This window comes from Micrasema longulum, unplaced genomic scaffold (assembly GCF_059751315.1).
Source record: "Micrasema longulum isolate JH-2025_06_02 unplaced genomic scaffold, ASM5975131v1 h1tg000054l, whole genome shotgun sequence".
NCBI lineage: Eukaryota > Metazoa > Arthropoda > Insecta > Trichoptera > Brachycentridae > Micrasema > Micrasema longulum.
Window position 1 is genome coordinate 147001 of NW_028277261.1, and position 17214 is coordinate 164214.

A 17214-nucleotide genomic window follows, 5' to 3' on the forward strand; every position below is an offset into this window, starting at 1 on the left:
TAAATTAAGGACACTATGTGTCACCTTTCTACAATATTTACATTTTAAAATGTCTCAACAGTCTTGTTTTACCCGCGTTTGAGTGAACATAACACAACAATCATGGAAAGTGCAAAGCAAATGTCGATTGCGATAAAATCCAAAATAATCACATTGTCGCAATAAAACATATCTAATTGTGAAATATCTCGTCGAGTTGGGTATTCAGAAGGTGCAGTGAGGTTTTTATTAAAAAAAATCCAAGAAACTGGATCCATAGAACGGAAAAAAGGAAGCGGACGGGGGCGCGTGACATCTGCCCGAGATGATCGCTTAATAAAAAAAATTGTTATGCGCGATCGATTTTAACCGGCACCTGAAATACACGCAGAGGTGCAGTCTACCAGCACATCAACATTTTCAGTAAAAACAGTGTCCAGGCGGCTGTTGGAGCATGGTTTCCAAGCACGGAGTCCCGCAAAGAAACCATTACTCACGGACAAAATGAAGAAGGCTAGACTGGATTGGGCGAAAGAGCACCAGAATTGGACCTTGGAGGATTGGAAAAATGTTGTTTTCTCTGATGAATCAAAATTCAACCTTTTTGGTCCAGACGGCAGAAAGATAGTTCGACGAAAACGTGGGGAAAGATATCATCCGTCGTGCGTCACTCGAACCGTTAAACATTCACCCTACGTGATGATTTGGGGGTGCATGACAGCATACGGTTTAGGACCTCTAAATTTTGTACAGGGTACGATGAATGCCATTCAGTACAAAAAAGTGTTAAAAAAACATATTATTACAACAATCGAGGACATTACGCAGTATACCGCGGACCCAATTTTTCAGGACGATTCTGCGCCGTGCCATAGAGCCCGCACTGTGAGTACAAATATATATATTTTTAAATGCATTTTGTGACCACATGATAAATAATTTATTGTTTTTTTATAGATCAATGAATTCAAGGAGAAAATTGGCTTAAAATCGTTGACGTGGCCCGGGAATAGCCCTGATTTGAACCCGATAGAAAATTTATGGGCGATTATGAAAAAAAAAGTCGGGAAAAAAAAATCAAAAAACATTGAGGAATTAAAAAAAAACTTAATTCAAGTTTGGGAAGAAGAAATAACATCAGAAATTTTAGATTCGCTTTACGCTTCTCTAAATAATAGAATTTTACATGTTATAAAAAATAAAGGTGAATTCACTAAGTACTAAATATTTTTAAATGTTATAAATATGTTTAAATGTTATAAATATGTTTAAATGTTATAAATATGTTTAAATGTAAAATACTTTAATTTAAAATAAAGCGATAAGAACCTACTTCTTAAATATGAATTAAAAAATAACATGTCTTTTATTATTCCATCACAAACACTCGACCATAAATGAACCGTTATGGGTCTCTAAGGTTCGGGTAATCTGATACCTGATATATAATGGCAATTTCTAAGTACAATTCATGAGTAAGATTTTTTATTTTAACCTTGAAATAACGAGTAGTCATCACATATGTCAAACAATATAAAAAAAACTAATTAAATATCAAGAATAATTCATTATATGTCAATTTTAGTTTTTTTTGAGAACTCGTAAATTTATTTGTCTTGCGGTGTATTAGTTACTGATTGTAGGATCCTAAAATTTTTTTTTTTAGTACATAATGTATAACTCTGTAGTCTATTTAATTCGATATAAATTAATGTCTGAGCACTTGATGACAAACTGAAATTGCAGATCAATTTTTTTCAGATTGTTTTGTAATTCTTTTATTTATTAAGGTCCTAAATAATGCTTCAGGTATATCTATATTCAACCATTGCCAATGATAACTAAACAGCAATTTGTTGGGACAAAAGCATATTAACAATATTTTGAGTTTGTCCAAATTTTAGTAGACAAGGTTTGGTTTTAGGATACGAGCGTTTAAGGCGTCGTCATGAATAAATATTGTCGTGTGGAATCCTGCAAAGTTTCAAAAGACGAAGTAAAGCTGGATTGCTTTTCCAGCAATAAAAACCCTGCCGTCTTTAACAGTTGGGTGAAGAATGTTAAAAATAAGAAAATTTCATCTCTTGCACCCAGTACGATTTGTAGATATTGTGGCGCCTCCGTCATAGACGATCCTCAAGGACCTACCGAGGAGCGAAACCACACAAGCGAACGCAGCTCGTCAAGTTACCAGCCTGCGGTTCGATACCCAGCCGGAAGTAGAGGGAGACAAGAACAAAGGCTATAAAAGGCGCGAAGTTCAAGGCCCGTTCTTCTCTCCTTGTCCGAAATTCAACTGCAGTGCTTCCTCACATAAAATTAGTCTTCTATAAAACACGTGTTAGATGTAAATTTGAATTAAATTAGATTTTATTGAATGTGTAATCAAATACCTTTGCATTACACGCCAGTTTCTTATAAAATAAATAGTGTTATCCATGTAAGTAAGCCGTTCTTATTTCTTGTGTGATAAAATATATATATGAATCCTTTTCCCCGCCACCTTCTGAAAAGAACGTAGTAGGGTGTTGAGCGAGAGGTCATAAGGCACCGACGGGACCGATTGCAGGCTCCAGCAGGGACGCGAGGCCCCGAGCGGATGGATGCAGGTAAAAAGGAAGATGGCCTAATCCTACCTCACGCACACGCCTGTGAGTATAAAAGTTACACACAGCGTGTACAGCAGGGGCGAATGCTCCTTATAATCAATTACATGCAGCTTACCATATTTTTTTGACATCGTAAGTAATGTTTTATAATACTGTAGTATTATTAGGAAAAAACACATCACCAAAAAAATATATTACTTTTCTTGGCTAAGTAAATTTATATATTCCTTTATTCCATTCAGCGACCAGTTGGCGCCTCTATTGGCCAAAATTATCACTACTGGATTACACGAGATTACTCTGCTCACTTTAAAATCACTAATTCAAATACGTCTTTAACCTATAACTTTAGAATATATATTTCAATTTTTCTGTCTCAAAATATTGTTGACAAATTACCTGGTCCATGAAGAAGTATAGAAATTGAAAAAATAACATTTTCAGGCGTTGCCTAGTATGTAGGTGAAATAATTCAATTAGATGAATCTCACCCGCATAAATAAAGGTTTCAGCTCTTTAACTCCACGAACATCAACAGATGGAAGAATTGAAAGAATATAGATGTTCAAATATAGGCAGAATGGTGAATGTTACACAGTGTGTAAAGTGGCCACTTAAACCAGCCATTGACAGGTCATAAGCCCTGTAGATGCCTAGACTTCTATATTACCTTTTCTTAAATGTTCTTCATCTCTGTTGTAATATTTTAATAATTGGGAAGGCTGAAAAACCCCACTGCTTTAAAAATGTAAGGTTGCTGCCAGTAAAATATGCACCAAATAAAAAGGCACGGATGACGTCAACCCTATTTGAAAAGCAGCTCACCGCATTAGGCTCTTTGATGGGAGTGAGGAATCGTAAAATTTTATTATCCCTCGATAGGTGCCCTGCTCACCCCACAAACCTGACACTGAGGAATGTTAAATTGGTAAGTTGGCATTTTTTCAACCGAACTGCACGAGTGAACTGCAAACTCTGGACTTGGGGATAATCCGTGCATTCAAGCACCACTACGGAAAGATTTTAGTAAATAAGCTATTATCAGAATTAGAACAAGGTGAGGACTCACGAATGTAGGGGCAATGCGTTATTTAAAGATGACACTAGGAGGGCCTACTTTCTCAGTGGAAAAAAATATGGTAAGAACTATTTATGTAACTATTAACTATCAATACATTTTATATTAAATTGATTTATAAATAATAAAAAACAATCTGGCCGTTTTCTGTAGAGGTAGGTGTTGAAATGTTTAGTGCAATCTTTTCAAAAAATCTCAAAAATATGTTTAGTAAATATGTATCTTTTAATTTGCAGTATCATCACCGAAGAAGGAGAGTTTGTTGGCTACCAGTGATGTCATCTTATTCTTCGACAAACTCTTTGACAGTACAAATGGTGCTTCCAAATTTTCAAAGGGGAAAATGAGATATATCACTACACCACAGTCTGCACATCATGCATTTTGGATAGAAGCTATCATATAACTTTGAATTGTCTATCCTTACCTCTGTTTTGTATAAATACATTTAACTCTTTAATAAAGATACCAGTCTCGAAGATGTCGCGAAAGCGATGAAACCGGTCACTGGATATTCCAAATATGTGGATTAAAGTATCACTCGTGTTTTATTTATATAATAAATTACAAGGTGAGGACCCTAAAAAATTTAAGGTGTCTATTTTAGATGCAATGCATTATACCAGTGTTAATGCAGTGGGGTGAAATTACGGACGTTACCATAAAGAATTGTTTCCGGAAAGCTGGCCTAAACAAGGAGCCGGAGGTTGCGGTGCAAGAAAATACCTAGCATATTATCGATAGCTGGGAAAGGGTTTCAGACCAACCCTCGGAGGACTACTTGAACCTTGACTCCAGTGTGATGAAGTTTCCAAGTTTCTTTCAAGAAACCTTCCTATACAATTTAATGCTCTAATTTTTACCGCGCGCAAGAAAACATTTTTTTCATCCAATTTCCCCTAGGGCCGAAGTTTTCTTTCAACAGCACCAAATATAAATTATTGAAAAATACCGTTTTCTCAAAACACAATATTTTATCGTGAAAGACTTAGATACATTTTCAAGCCGGTTTTTAGTGACATTTCGGGAGTTTTTTTTCAGGTAATAATAATCGATGCGTCTCAATACTGGCCTTAATTAAAAAACCAAAATGTCGTAAAAACAATCCTTAACTTGTGTGAGTGATAATCAGTTTGCGAGAGATTTGCGAGTTAAAAAAAATAAATTTAAATGGCAGTTAATTTTTAATATTGTTCAACAATGTTTGAGTACGTCCAAATGCTTGCAGACTGGCTGAGGAAATGTGGATGTTCAAACATGGGCAGAATGGTGAATGTTACGCAGTGTGTAAAGTGGCCACTTAAACCAGCCAATGACAGGTCATAAGCCCTGTAAATGCCTAGATGTCCATATTCCCTTCTCAATAATGTTTTCCCTCTCTGTTGAAATAAATTTTAATATTGTTTGTTACAAGGACTACATAGTACTGTTGAATGCTTCTTTGATTATTTTTCGAGGAGTGCATTTACTATTTCATCATCATCATATACCCTTATTTGTAATTTATGGTGCATAGGACACTCCATTACTATTTATTAACGTAATTCCATAGCCCGCCGATTAGAAAAATCACCAAACGCATAAAGCTCAACTTTCAATTTAAGAATAAAAATTTAAGACATTAAATTAGTTACGGTAAAAAATCTGCTTTCATTGATCTGCAGACCTTCCTTTGCTGCAACTGCTTCAGGCGGTTCGAAGACTTCTGGCTGCTAGGATCTGCCGAAAATGATAAGGTCGTCCGCATATCCGGCTGTTTGGTTACTCTCGAAGTGACGGTAGACGGGGGTAGTGGGTTATGGGCTGGAACTCCGGCCGCCGATCAGTTGTTGTTCCCTTTCCAACTCCTGAAGCCGCGCCGACTGTCGGCAGGTGGCTCTGCTCAGGACATTCTGGGAACGCATCTGGAAAAAGATAGGCCAGTGCTTACTATCCAATGTAATGCTTTGAAAACTCATTTTTAAAATAATTTAATTAAATGACATCCATATAGGAAATTGGTACTTTGAAACAAATCTGTATGCAAACTTTTCAGGAGAGACAAATTAATGATTTTCATACTGTTAACATCTTGTATTTTTAAATGAAATGCTTTAAAGCGGCCTCCGTGGTGTAGTGGTCAAGACGCTTGACTCACGCATGGAAGGTTCCGGGATATAAAAATTGGAAAATTGTTTCCAGGCGTTGCCTAGTAGGTGATTTGGTTCAGCCGGATGAATCTCACCCACGTGATAAAGGTTTCAGCTCTTTTACTTCACAAAAGTCAACAGATGGAACAGTTGAGGAAATGTGGATGTTCAAACATGGGCAGAATGGTGAATGTTACACAGTGTGTAAAGTGGCCACTTAAACCAGCCAATGACAGGTCATAAGCCCTGTAAATGCCTAGACTTCCATATTCCCTTCTCGAAAACTTTTTCCCTCTCTGTTGAAATAAATTTAAATATTTATTTAGTGCTCGTTTAAATCGTTATAAACTTAAACCAAAAAAGTCCAGATCTTGTCTTGAGTTAACAAAAAAACAAAGACGGGTCATTGGAGAATTAAGGCCACAGTTTGTTCTATGCTGATCGATGAACAGTACTTCATTGTTTCTCAACCTACAAGTCGGAATATTGAATTTTACTTGTCCCAGTAATGATGGAACATCGATTATACCATTTAGTATGCCGAACATATATATGGAGTCAATATTAGTTCTACGTTTTTGTAGACTAGAAATATTTAACATTGACTCTATATCAGCATAAGAATAATTACCTCTCTCTAGTCCAAGCATCCACGCTACTTTTCGAAGCAAGCGATGTTGGACTGATTCAATGTGATTTATGCGATTGACATAGAATGGAGACCAGACCACTGAGGCATATTCAAGAAGAGGGCGAACAGTTGAGCAATAAAGAGTTTTGATTGTACGGACATTAGTAAAATCAGAGGATATTCTGTTAATGAAGCCAAGTAATTTCAGTGATTTATTTACTGTATTATCTATATGCTCATTGTATGTTAGTTTGTAGTCCAAAACAACTCCTAAATCTCTGATGGACTTAACTATATCAATTTTGGAGTTTTCTATTAGGTTCTCGAAGGAAATCGGTTGTTTTGTTCTATGAAATGACATTATTTTGCATTTTATAATATTTAGTTCTAATCTATTGACTTTACACCATTGGTTAAAAGAGTTAATGTCTGATTGAAGAAGAAAACAGTCTTGTAAAGTTTTATTTATTTTGATAATTTTGTTGTCGTCCGCAAAGTTGTCGAATTTTGTTGTCGTCCGCGAAGTCCACGTGTTGTCTGTCGAATATATATATATATATATTTGGATAATTTATATAGCGCCGTTTTTGTGAAAATCACCTCAAGGGAATGTCTGCATGCAAGACAGTGATGTTGCATTCTTTTTGCATTTTTTTTTATTTTTTTTGCACCACAACAGGCCAGGAGGCCTAATTACAGTGGTGAATTACATCACAGAGCACCCAGGCTTGAGAAAAATCACATTTTAATTTTTGTGTTCTCACCGGGAATCGAACCCGGAACCTTCCGTGCGTGAGTCAAGCGTCTTGACCACTACACCACGGAGGCCACCTTATCCGCTCTTATTCTATCTTATCCGCTCACTCCTACGGTAAAACGGCATGATGGTGTGCTTCGTTTTTGCTTTTAATGTCTACCTAGTCTGGAACGGAACCAAATATAAATGAATTTAATAAATACCTTTAGTTTAGTGGATCTCTCGTGCAGGGAAGTCATCTGCTTCTTTATGGACACGAGTCTCTCCCTGCAGTGGGACACATCACCAAACTGTTGATAAATTAATAAATAAATCAATGAGGAAGTTCAGTGATATGGGAAAATTGGATCTGAAAATTAGCTAGATTTATATAAAAATTATTTAGATATTAAATTAATATTCAAACTTGAAAAAAAAAGTAGTAAACATGGACACAATATGAGAATATCAGAACAATATCATATCCAACTTTCTAAAACGAGACAAGGACAGTCGAGACCAATAAAGGACTGAAATTATACAATAAACTACCAGACAAAACTAAATAAAAGACTCAGACAACCGGGGTCAATGATCCAGGGTCTACAGTACTCTATAGTTAAGAGAATTGTACCAGCAGAGATTTACAGACAAAGAAATGATAATGTTCTCCTGTACAAAACACTTAAAACTCTGCCTGTTTGAGGATCACTGTGGCTTTGCATCATTTAAGAACCATTTAATAGTAACATTTTTTAAATACCTCTCAAATATAACCATAATACACGCTTCACGTATAATGATGGTTTGGTAGTACCAAAAGTGCGTAATAAGTATGGTAATAGAACTCTAAAATATTAGTACCTGGCATTTTTAATTTATTGCCGAAAGAACTTAAATTTAACACACAATGTAACAAGAGCCAAATAAGAGAGTGGCTACTCGATCAAAAGTTTATTTTATTTTATTTTTAATTGGGAAATCAACAGTTCTACATACATATTTTTAGTAAACAAACAGATATAGTGTATAAACTCAGAACTAATAACAGATTTCCACATAGTATACAAAGTTAGTAAAGAAAATATATTACATATCAAATAAATACATACAATTTATACATTTAAAAATGTTATTTTCATGTACTCAATAATCAAAGATTTTTTAAATATTTATTTTAAGAACATTAAGTTACTGTAAATTGGGCGGGATAAGGACAAGAATGCTCGAAGAGAGGATAAGGAGGGGAAGGGAGATGTACATATTTATTATTATAATGTCTACTAAGTTACATAATACATTTTTAGTGTAAATTTTAAATCTGACAGAGTGATGTTTGTGTAATCTATATTTTTAAATTTTGTATTGTACATTGAAAAAGTCCTACGAAAAAAAGCATTTTTAACATACGATGTTTTACTTATTGGTACATGAAACAGGTGGTACCGTCTACAAATCCTGGTTGGCACATGTACTGTTATTAAACCAAGCAGCTCTGTACAGTCAACCATTCCTGTCATAATTTTGTAAAGCAGTAGTTGGTCCGCACACACTCTGCGGTATTGTAGAGAAATGATTCCATTCCATTCATATATGAATATTAGCTTATATGTAAATATTTTAATTGTTTATATATTTTCATGTATTCCAAAATACGTATGTACAAGTACAGTCGAACTTGGTTGTTACGAGGAAGATGGAACCGATTGAATTTGCTCGTTATAAATGTTACTCGTTATACCAGAGAAATGTTTATTTTATACAATCGCTATTGCACATTGTCACTAAGTAAACAAGTAAATATGGTCCATTGAAGGAAAATTTTGCATTTCTTCGGGTACAAAACCATTGGAGCAATGCGTCATCGACATTAGTACGATCGCACTTTCTAAATGTTTTTGTGTCCGTGATATTCTTTTCAAATGCAGACAAATAAATATCCTTATTTTTCCACAATGTTTCCACATGAGTGTTCATATTTCAATATTGTTGGCGAAAACTCCAATTAGGTACCTAGACACATACATAGCTATCATAAACATAATCTGATCCCAACGCCCGGCGGTATTTATCCTTTACGTTAACTGACTGTTAGGATTTTATTTAGAGAATGATGTTTTTAGATAGTGTTTTTCTGGGTTATTGTGCCGTGTTTGTGGGCTTTGTATTGCCGACGTTTCGGAGCACATTGCAGTGTCCATCTTCAGGGCTGAATGTATGAGTGTAGTTTTTAGTGTGTTTAATTGTGAGGAATTTGTACCGTGTCGCAGTCGGGCAATGTATGTGGTTAAGTGTGTGGAGTTTGTACCGTGGGCTTTGGAAGCACCGGGTACCATGAGGTTCGTAGTCGTAACCCATCATCCCTGTTTATGTTATTAGGATGCTTGTATATTTCTATGGCTTCCTTTATTAAACGGGCTTGATGATTTTTGGGCTTTCCAAGGACATTTGGCTCAAATGAGAAATTATGCCCTGTTTCTATGTAGTGCTCTGCAAGAGCTGATTTATCCGGGTAGCCCAACTTGCATGCACTCTTGTGCTCTTTTATTCTTGTCATTATGTTTCTGGCAGTCTGCCCTATGCCCTTATTCCTTTATCAATCTTATTGGTGGGATTTTTCTTTAGTTTTTCATATGTCTTGCTTTTTAATAGCTCACGCATCTTGTCAGAATATGTTTTTTTAGGGAGTTAGTGAGGAAATCTAATATTCCTAAAGACTTACATTGGAAGATATTTACACAAGCTCCGAAAACTCCAGCACTATACGGACTACCAAAAATACACAAAGAAGGCACTCCTTTGAGGCCAATAGTAAGCACTATAGGTGCTCCTACATACAAACTCTCACAATACTTGGCAAGTCTCCTTCAAAAACACACGGGAAAAACCACTTCATTTGTCAGAGATTCTTCACATTTCGTGGATACAATAAAGGAGCTAAAAGTTGAGAAGGATGATATATTAGTCAGTTTTGACGTAGTGTCACTTTTCACGAATGTGCCCCTGAATGACGCAATGGTACTTATAAGAGAGATTTTTAGTGAAGACATGTGCGCTTTATTTGAGTACTGCTTAACAAATGGATACTTTTCTTTTGAAAATGAAATTTTTAAACAGTTAGAAGGAGTGGCTATGGGCAATCCTTTATCGCCGGTTCTAGCAAACTTTTTCATGGAGACATTTGAAGAAACGGCCTTGGACACAGCTCCATATGCACCCAAAGTATGGCTTCGATACGTAGATGACGTATTTGTCATTTGGAATCATGGTGCAGAAAGATTAACAGTGTTTTTAGACCACCTAAATAATCTCCACCCGGCAATACAGTTTACTATGGAAGTAGAGGAGGACAAAAGCCTATCTTTTCTAGACGTCAAATTAAGCAGAAAGGAAGATGGCAGACTGGGACATACGGTGTATAGAAAACCCACACATACAAACCAGTATCTCCATGCTACCTCACATCACCACCCATCTCAAAAATTAGGCATCATAAACACGCTGGCCAGAAGGGCAACACGTATTTGTGAAGAAAGTAACCTAGAAGAGGAATTGAATATACTGACAAAAGTATTAGAAAGTAATGGCTATGAAAAGAAGGATATAAAAAGAAGAATAATGTCGGTAACAAATCCAAAGAATATTTCCAAGATGGATGATGCTAATACGGATAAAAGAATAGCGTTCCTTCCCTATGTCAAAAATGTCACGGATAGAATCGCAAAAACGCTTAAGAAACGGGACATAAGGACAGTGTTCGGTACGACCTCAAAAGTAAGAAACTTACTAAAATCAGTAAAAGATCGGGACCCACTTGAAACAGATGGAGTATATAAATTAAATTGCAAAAGCTGTGAAACAGTCTACATAGGGCAGACTGCCAGAAACATAATGACAAGAATAAAAGAGCACAAGAGTGCATGCAAGTTGGGCTACCCGGATAAATCAGCTCTTGCAGAGCACTACATAGAAACAGGGCATAATTTCTCATTTGAGCCAAATGTCCTTGGAAAGCCCAAAAATCATCAAGCCCGTTTAATAAAGGAAGCCATAGAAATATACAAGCATCCTAATAACATAAACAGGGATGATGGGTTACGACTACGAACCTCATGGTACCCGGTGCTTCCAAAGCCCACGGTACAAACTCCACACACTTAACCACATACATTGCCCGACTGCGACACGGTACAAATTCCTCACAATTAAACACACTAAAAACTACACTCATACATTCAGCCCTGAAGATGGACACTGCAATGTGCTCCGAAACGTCGGCAATACAAAGCCCACAAACACGGCACAATAACCCAGAAAAACACTATCTATATTCTGAAGGCCGTGAAAACCTACGAACAATGATGTTTTTAACAATTGAAGATTTTTAGTGTAATTTTTGACAATATTTTTGTTCGGTATGTCCGAGAAGTAGATCGTTATAACAGTGAATAATTGCATGGAGAAAACCATGAACTAAAATGTCAACTAGTGTTTCCTCGTTACATCCGAGATCTCGCTATTTCGGTGATCGTTGTAACCGAGTTCGACTGTATATACATGTAAATTAGTGATTTTTCCGGCTGTTCATTTCATCTATAAAATTAATTGTTTTTATAAGTTTTTTTAAAATTTTAATGGCGAGTCACCTTAATGTTTTTTTGCCAATAAGAAATAGAATAAGAAAATTGAAATGTTAAAACAGTAAAAATGTTTAATTATATTAATAAAATAATAGAATTAAATTTTTTTTTTAAAAAAACCTTTCCAAAAGTTGTTTAAAATATTATCATTAACAATAGAATGTGAATTTAAAAAAGAAAAATTAAATTTTAAAATTAATGTAATCCCTAAGGATAAATAAATTTCAAATAAAAAGAAAAAAATAAAATCAAAAAATGTAAAAATTATTGCATTAAATTGGAAGGAGAAGCTTCTCCAAAATGTATGAAAGAATCAACACGTTTATAATAGATGGCACTTATATGTTATTTTAATTTCTAATGTCAATTTATACCCTTGTTACAATTTTGTTGCATTTTCAATCATACATGTTTTTTTTATGTAATATGTGGTCACTGCATTTGCCTGCCATGTGCGAGGTCTCTGGTTCGATTCCCGACATGACCGATATGAAATATTTATTTAAAAGGTAGTTTTTACACTAGAGTATTTCACAGTCCCCGGACTGGCACCTGAAGCGTAAGACTGATACTCTTACCTTCATGTAGGAAAAATGATCAATACGCTGCTATTGGTGTACCAATGCAATGCCCTTGCACCATTGGGTGTGGTAAGGGAATGATGATGATGATGATATGTATTATGAATAAATAATTTAATCCAGCATGTCTGCAAACATTTGAACATACTCTCTTCCTTCGTTTATCCGATAAAAAAATAAATTAAAATGATGTATTTTTACCATATTCCTAATGATGTCACTGCTCTGAGTGGTCTGCAATTTTAGATTTTGACATTCCACTGTCTCGATAAGTGATTTCTGTTTGATTCTGAAAAAAAAATACATGTTTTAATTAACCGGTGTCTAACAGTTTAACACATACGCAACATCTTTTCACTACTTTAAACTACATGAACTTATAGTCCTTAAAATTTAGCTTGATTAAAATGAGAGCTGCACAAATTAATGCCACTAGTGATGGGAAATTACTGATCACTGATCATGTACCGATCAAATCAATTTTATTAGTTTTTTCATGCAAACATGAAACTCTGTATCCGAAAATTGATATAAAAACGCAAAAACAAGCCTATTATAGTGTGTTTAAGACAATTATTCAACAAATTTTGAACTTTTTTTATGAACAACATCAAATGAATTCTTTTTTTATTCCATCAATTTACATTGATCAATTTGTCCCATCTCGAACGTTTTTCCAAAATGATGTAACCTTGTAAGAACGTTGTTAATAATTAGGTTTTTTTTTTTTTATTTAGTTTTAAAACTGATTTTATACATTTATGTTGATTTTTATGCCAAGCATTGTATTAATAAAAAAAAAATTTACATGCCAGATACTAATGATTTTTCGTGTGTCAATATAAATCACTCCTTAGACGTCACTACAAAGTTTTGTCTTAACTATTGCTGACCACTGTCATTCTAATCGAGCTATATTTTAAGGACTATAACACTGGAAATAGCTATACGAGGGGTGTGTTCAGAAAATAATGGGAATTTTTAAAATTCGCAGGTTTAGAAAGTCAGACTGTCAATTTTTTTTATTATGTTGGTATACAAGCCCCTAAAGGATGCTAAAATTTTCAGCAGTATGGACCCATCAACATAATGCACCCATCAACATTCGTATCGTAGTTCCTTTTAGCCGTTCTTTCGCTGTCCATCCGCTCTACATGTCCAAACTGACGCAGCACCCTTTTCTTGATTGTGTCGATAATGCATGTCTCAGTCCCACAAAGTTCACGGATCTCGACATTTGTGCACCTATCATACATCGTTTTACCACACGTTCGCCTGAGGGAACGCATCTTGACAGTATTTAACCTACTTTTATCATTATTTTTCCAATTCCATACTTCACTCCCATACATTAGAACTTCATTGTGAACTGCTAATTTTGCCTCTTGCGATAAAAATTTGTTTACCAAAGTAGATTTCAGTGCACCATTTAGCCTGTTCCCGGCACTCACCCTCATTTCGATATCTTTCTCAGTCTTTCCATCCCTAGTAAACATACTTCCCAGATACACAAATTCTTCTACCTGATTCAGAATATCTCCGTTCACACTGATCTCACATTTAGTTATATTTTCACCCCAAAATGACTGCTTTTGTGGGAATTCAAAAAGTAATAAATGTAATAATCCGTAAGAGTTAAAAAATAAATTTTCAAATAAATAAAAATAAAAAATTATGCTACTAATAAGTAGTAAAAAAACAGTTTTTCATGGACCCCTATTTTAAAAAAAACGTGATATTTCCCTATTTCATTGTTAATATTAATTTTAATCTACTTACGTTAGTTCCTTGAGACTCGAAGATACTCGCTGTAGGGGTTCTTGGTATATTCCTAGGATTCCTTCGGACAAATTATTTATATCGTCATCGCTGATAAGCATTTCTTGGCTGGAAACAAACAGCTCTTTTACTTCACTAAAACCAACAGATGGAAGAATTGAAGAAGTACAGATGTGTAAACATAGGCAAAAGTGTGAATGTTACACAGTGAAAAGAGCGACCACTTAAACCAGCCTATTAAAAGTAATAAGCCCTGTAAATGTCTAGACTTTCATATCCCCTTTTCAAAAATGATTTCCCTCCCTGTTGGAACAAATTTAGATCTGAATAACTCCCTAGGGAGGAAATCCAGCCTGTCCACAAACATTTGGACATAAGTACTCGTAACATTGTAGAATATATTGGTCTGTTGGAAACAAACAGACAGGATACTTCTGTTGGAGTGTGAACAGTTTAATTTTGCTAAAATAAAAACGCTGTTGAGCTGTTTCGAACTCTTCACTTATTTGTTATTTAACAATTTATGTTACTTTTTTTACATTAAAGATAATGTTCCCTCACTGGTAGTGGCGGCTGAAGGGGTTAAAAATGGGGGGGGGTCGTTTTTTTTACTTAATTGGTACATGTATATTTCACACTAAAAACACCAATAAAAATACATTCATAGGTATGGAGGCAGTCAAAATATGATATGAAAATGCACAAAACATAACTTTTTATTCAATACTTTTAAAAACCCGTAAGGGTTCAACCTTAACCTTACTGTCCTTAATACACCCGCGCGTTACGGTGCTGTGTAGTCACTACACATTAAAAAAATAAGAGATTTAAAAAGGGAAAAATGGAATAATTATAGGGAATGGCTTTAATTATCCATAATTTAATTCAAAGATGATAATATTTCAAATCTAACTGCTGAAAACATGAAAAAACCATTAGGTATCGCTAAAGACTTGGGCGAAACGTGCCCCCGCGCCAACTTCCCGAGAGCTACTGGACTACGTGACTTACTGTGAGTATACTTTTGATGATATTTGTAATTTATCCCCGATTTCAGATAAAATGTTTTTTTTGTGCCTAATTTCACTCGATATGTAAATGTGTAATGGAGGAATACTGAAAATCTAAACCCAATATTTATAAAGATATTATAGTTATTAGACGCAATGTGTACTGGCTACACATCACATGTTATGGCTCGTTTGGTTAGTGTATTTATTAAACAGAAATTTATATTAGAAGGGGATAAAAAGTAAGGAAATCATATGATTTAATAACTATTTATATATTAGATAATTACTGAATATTAAACAAATGTTTATAAAACTTTTTGTAAGTTAAATCAATTTTTCTTCGTTTTCTGATAGAAAAATGATTTATTACACGAGAGTGAACAAAATAATGACAATAATATTGACGAAGCTCAATTAATCTTGTAAAGTATTACGGACTGTTGATAGGCTGGCACATGCTCCAAAGGGAAGAGAAAATGTTAGCTCATTTTCATCATTTCCATTAAGAATTCGTTCTTTTTAGTGTAGGCATGTAAAATACATAGGAATACAATCATCATTCTTATCTCTTTCACGCCAATGACAATATCATATACCTCATTCTAGCCTTCTTTCATTCGTATTGTTTATCTCACACGGGACACTGTCCCACGTTCATGTAGTTTTATGCAAATATTTGATCAAATCGCTTCACTTACATACATTATAGACTTATTGATAGCAAGAAGAACGGCATTGTCAACATACAAAAAACAGTTAAATCATCCATTGTGTTTTCACTGTCGATTGTCTTTTGTTATTTTGGACAATAAAACCCATGTTACTTTGGATGATAAAAAATAATTTGGACAAGGACAGGCAGAGAACAAAGCAAGAGTTGGGAGAATAAATGTGTTAGAATCCACGAATTTAAGGAATATAGAAAACATTATAATAGATGTTTATTTATTGAAACGTCGAAATATTTAAACTGAACAAAATAACGATAGAATAGCAAGTAGAAGTAGCATTACCTAGAAGCTTCCATGTTGTTTTAATAGATGTATCGGATATAATCGAGGAATCGACAATCGTCACAATTGGTTAGTTGGTTATTTGTTATTTGATCAACGCGTCGAAGTTTACTCTACCGTTTTGGTAACGACAGAAACAGAGATGCAACGTTATTTACACTAGGTCTGGAGAGAAAACTTCACACGCAGCGAGCAACAAAGCAGCCAAACGCCGGTTTCGAAACTTGTTCTACATAATCCCTGGGTTTTGAGTTTTAAATCACAGAGGCAGATAGGCAGTGTAGAGGAATCGCGCCACTCACTTTTTTAAAAAATAAATAGCGACAACTAGTACAGCGCAGGTAACAAAACATACAACATTTAAACATATAATAACATGATATAAAATCTGCGGGTAGAACGTAAAACCATAGATACCACTAGCACCGACCACAGATAATACGTCACAGGTCCACAGATATATACGTAGAAAGTACAACCGCAACCGACCATAAAATAATGTGTAATGTTGTAAGTTATAAATCACGAATCGCATTTTCTACTATAAATGCGTGTACCTGCGCTGCTATTCCAAAAGCTATAGCGCCCGTAGAAAGCACTTTAATCTCACGTATTTTGTATGTGAATACGCGAGATAAAAGCTTTTTCTACGGCCACGAGAGCGTTTGGAATAGCAGCCATGGGGTGGTATCTTAAACCACGTGGCACGAGAGAGCAGTTTTTCTCGTGCGTACTTGCGTGCGTTATCATGCACTCTTTAAATGAAAACACCAAGTTTTGATTCAACCAGATATGCAAGACTCATTGGTTCAAAGGGGTTGTTGTCAATAAACAAAAGAAACGTCCACTATTTTCCGGATGACTTTGAGGTATAGTAGTATGAAATTCCACATGGCAAAGACAAAAATATATGAATACTCAATATGTGAGTGTCTTTTAATGAAAATGATCGCAATCACGCATTAGGTATTTTTGCCTTATAAATTATAAGTTCCTTTTCTTTCTCCCTAAGCTATCCTAACAGTC

General features: G+C 35.0%; 1 protein-coding gene across 1 annotated transcript; it reads right to left on the minus strand.

Annotated features, from left to right (window-relative positions):
- Positions 1-5046: 5046 nt before the first annotated feature.
- Pldn (biogenesis of lysosomal organelles complex 1 subunit pallidin) lies at positions 5047-16633 on the minus strand. The gene is made up of 5 exons (XM_088229560.1): positions 16189-16633; positions 14163-14270; positions 12585-12672; positions 7387-7473; positions 5047-5570 (listed from the first exon to the last, which is right to left on the minus strand). Exons 1-5 carry the CDS (start codon positions 16200-16202, stop codon positions 5463-5465), a joined length of 405 nt encoding a protein of 134 aa, XP_088085686.1. The 5' UTR covers positions 16203-16633; the 3' UTR covers positions 5047-5462.
- Between the last annotated feature and the right edge of the window lie 581 nt (positions 16634-17214).

Excerpts from the sequence above, each read along its gene's own strand:
- Pldn (XM_088229560.1), bottom strand. Across the intron at positions 12,673-14,162 it reads TCGAGTCTCAAGGAACTAAC|AATCAAACAGAAATCACTTA; the intron begins GTAAGTAGATTA and ends TTTTTTTTTCAG. Across the intron at positions 7,474-12,584 it reads GTGACATCATTAGGAATATG|TTTGGTGATGTGTCCCACTG; the intron begins GTAAAAATACAT and ends ATTTATCAACAG.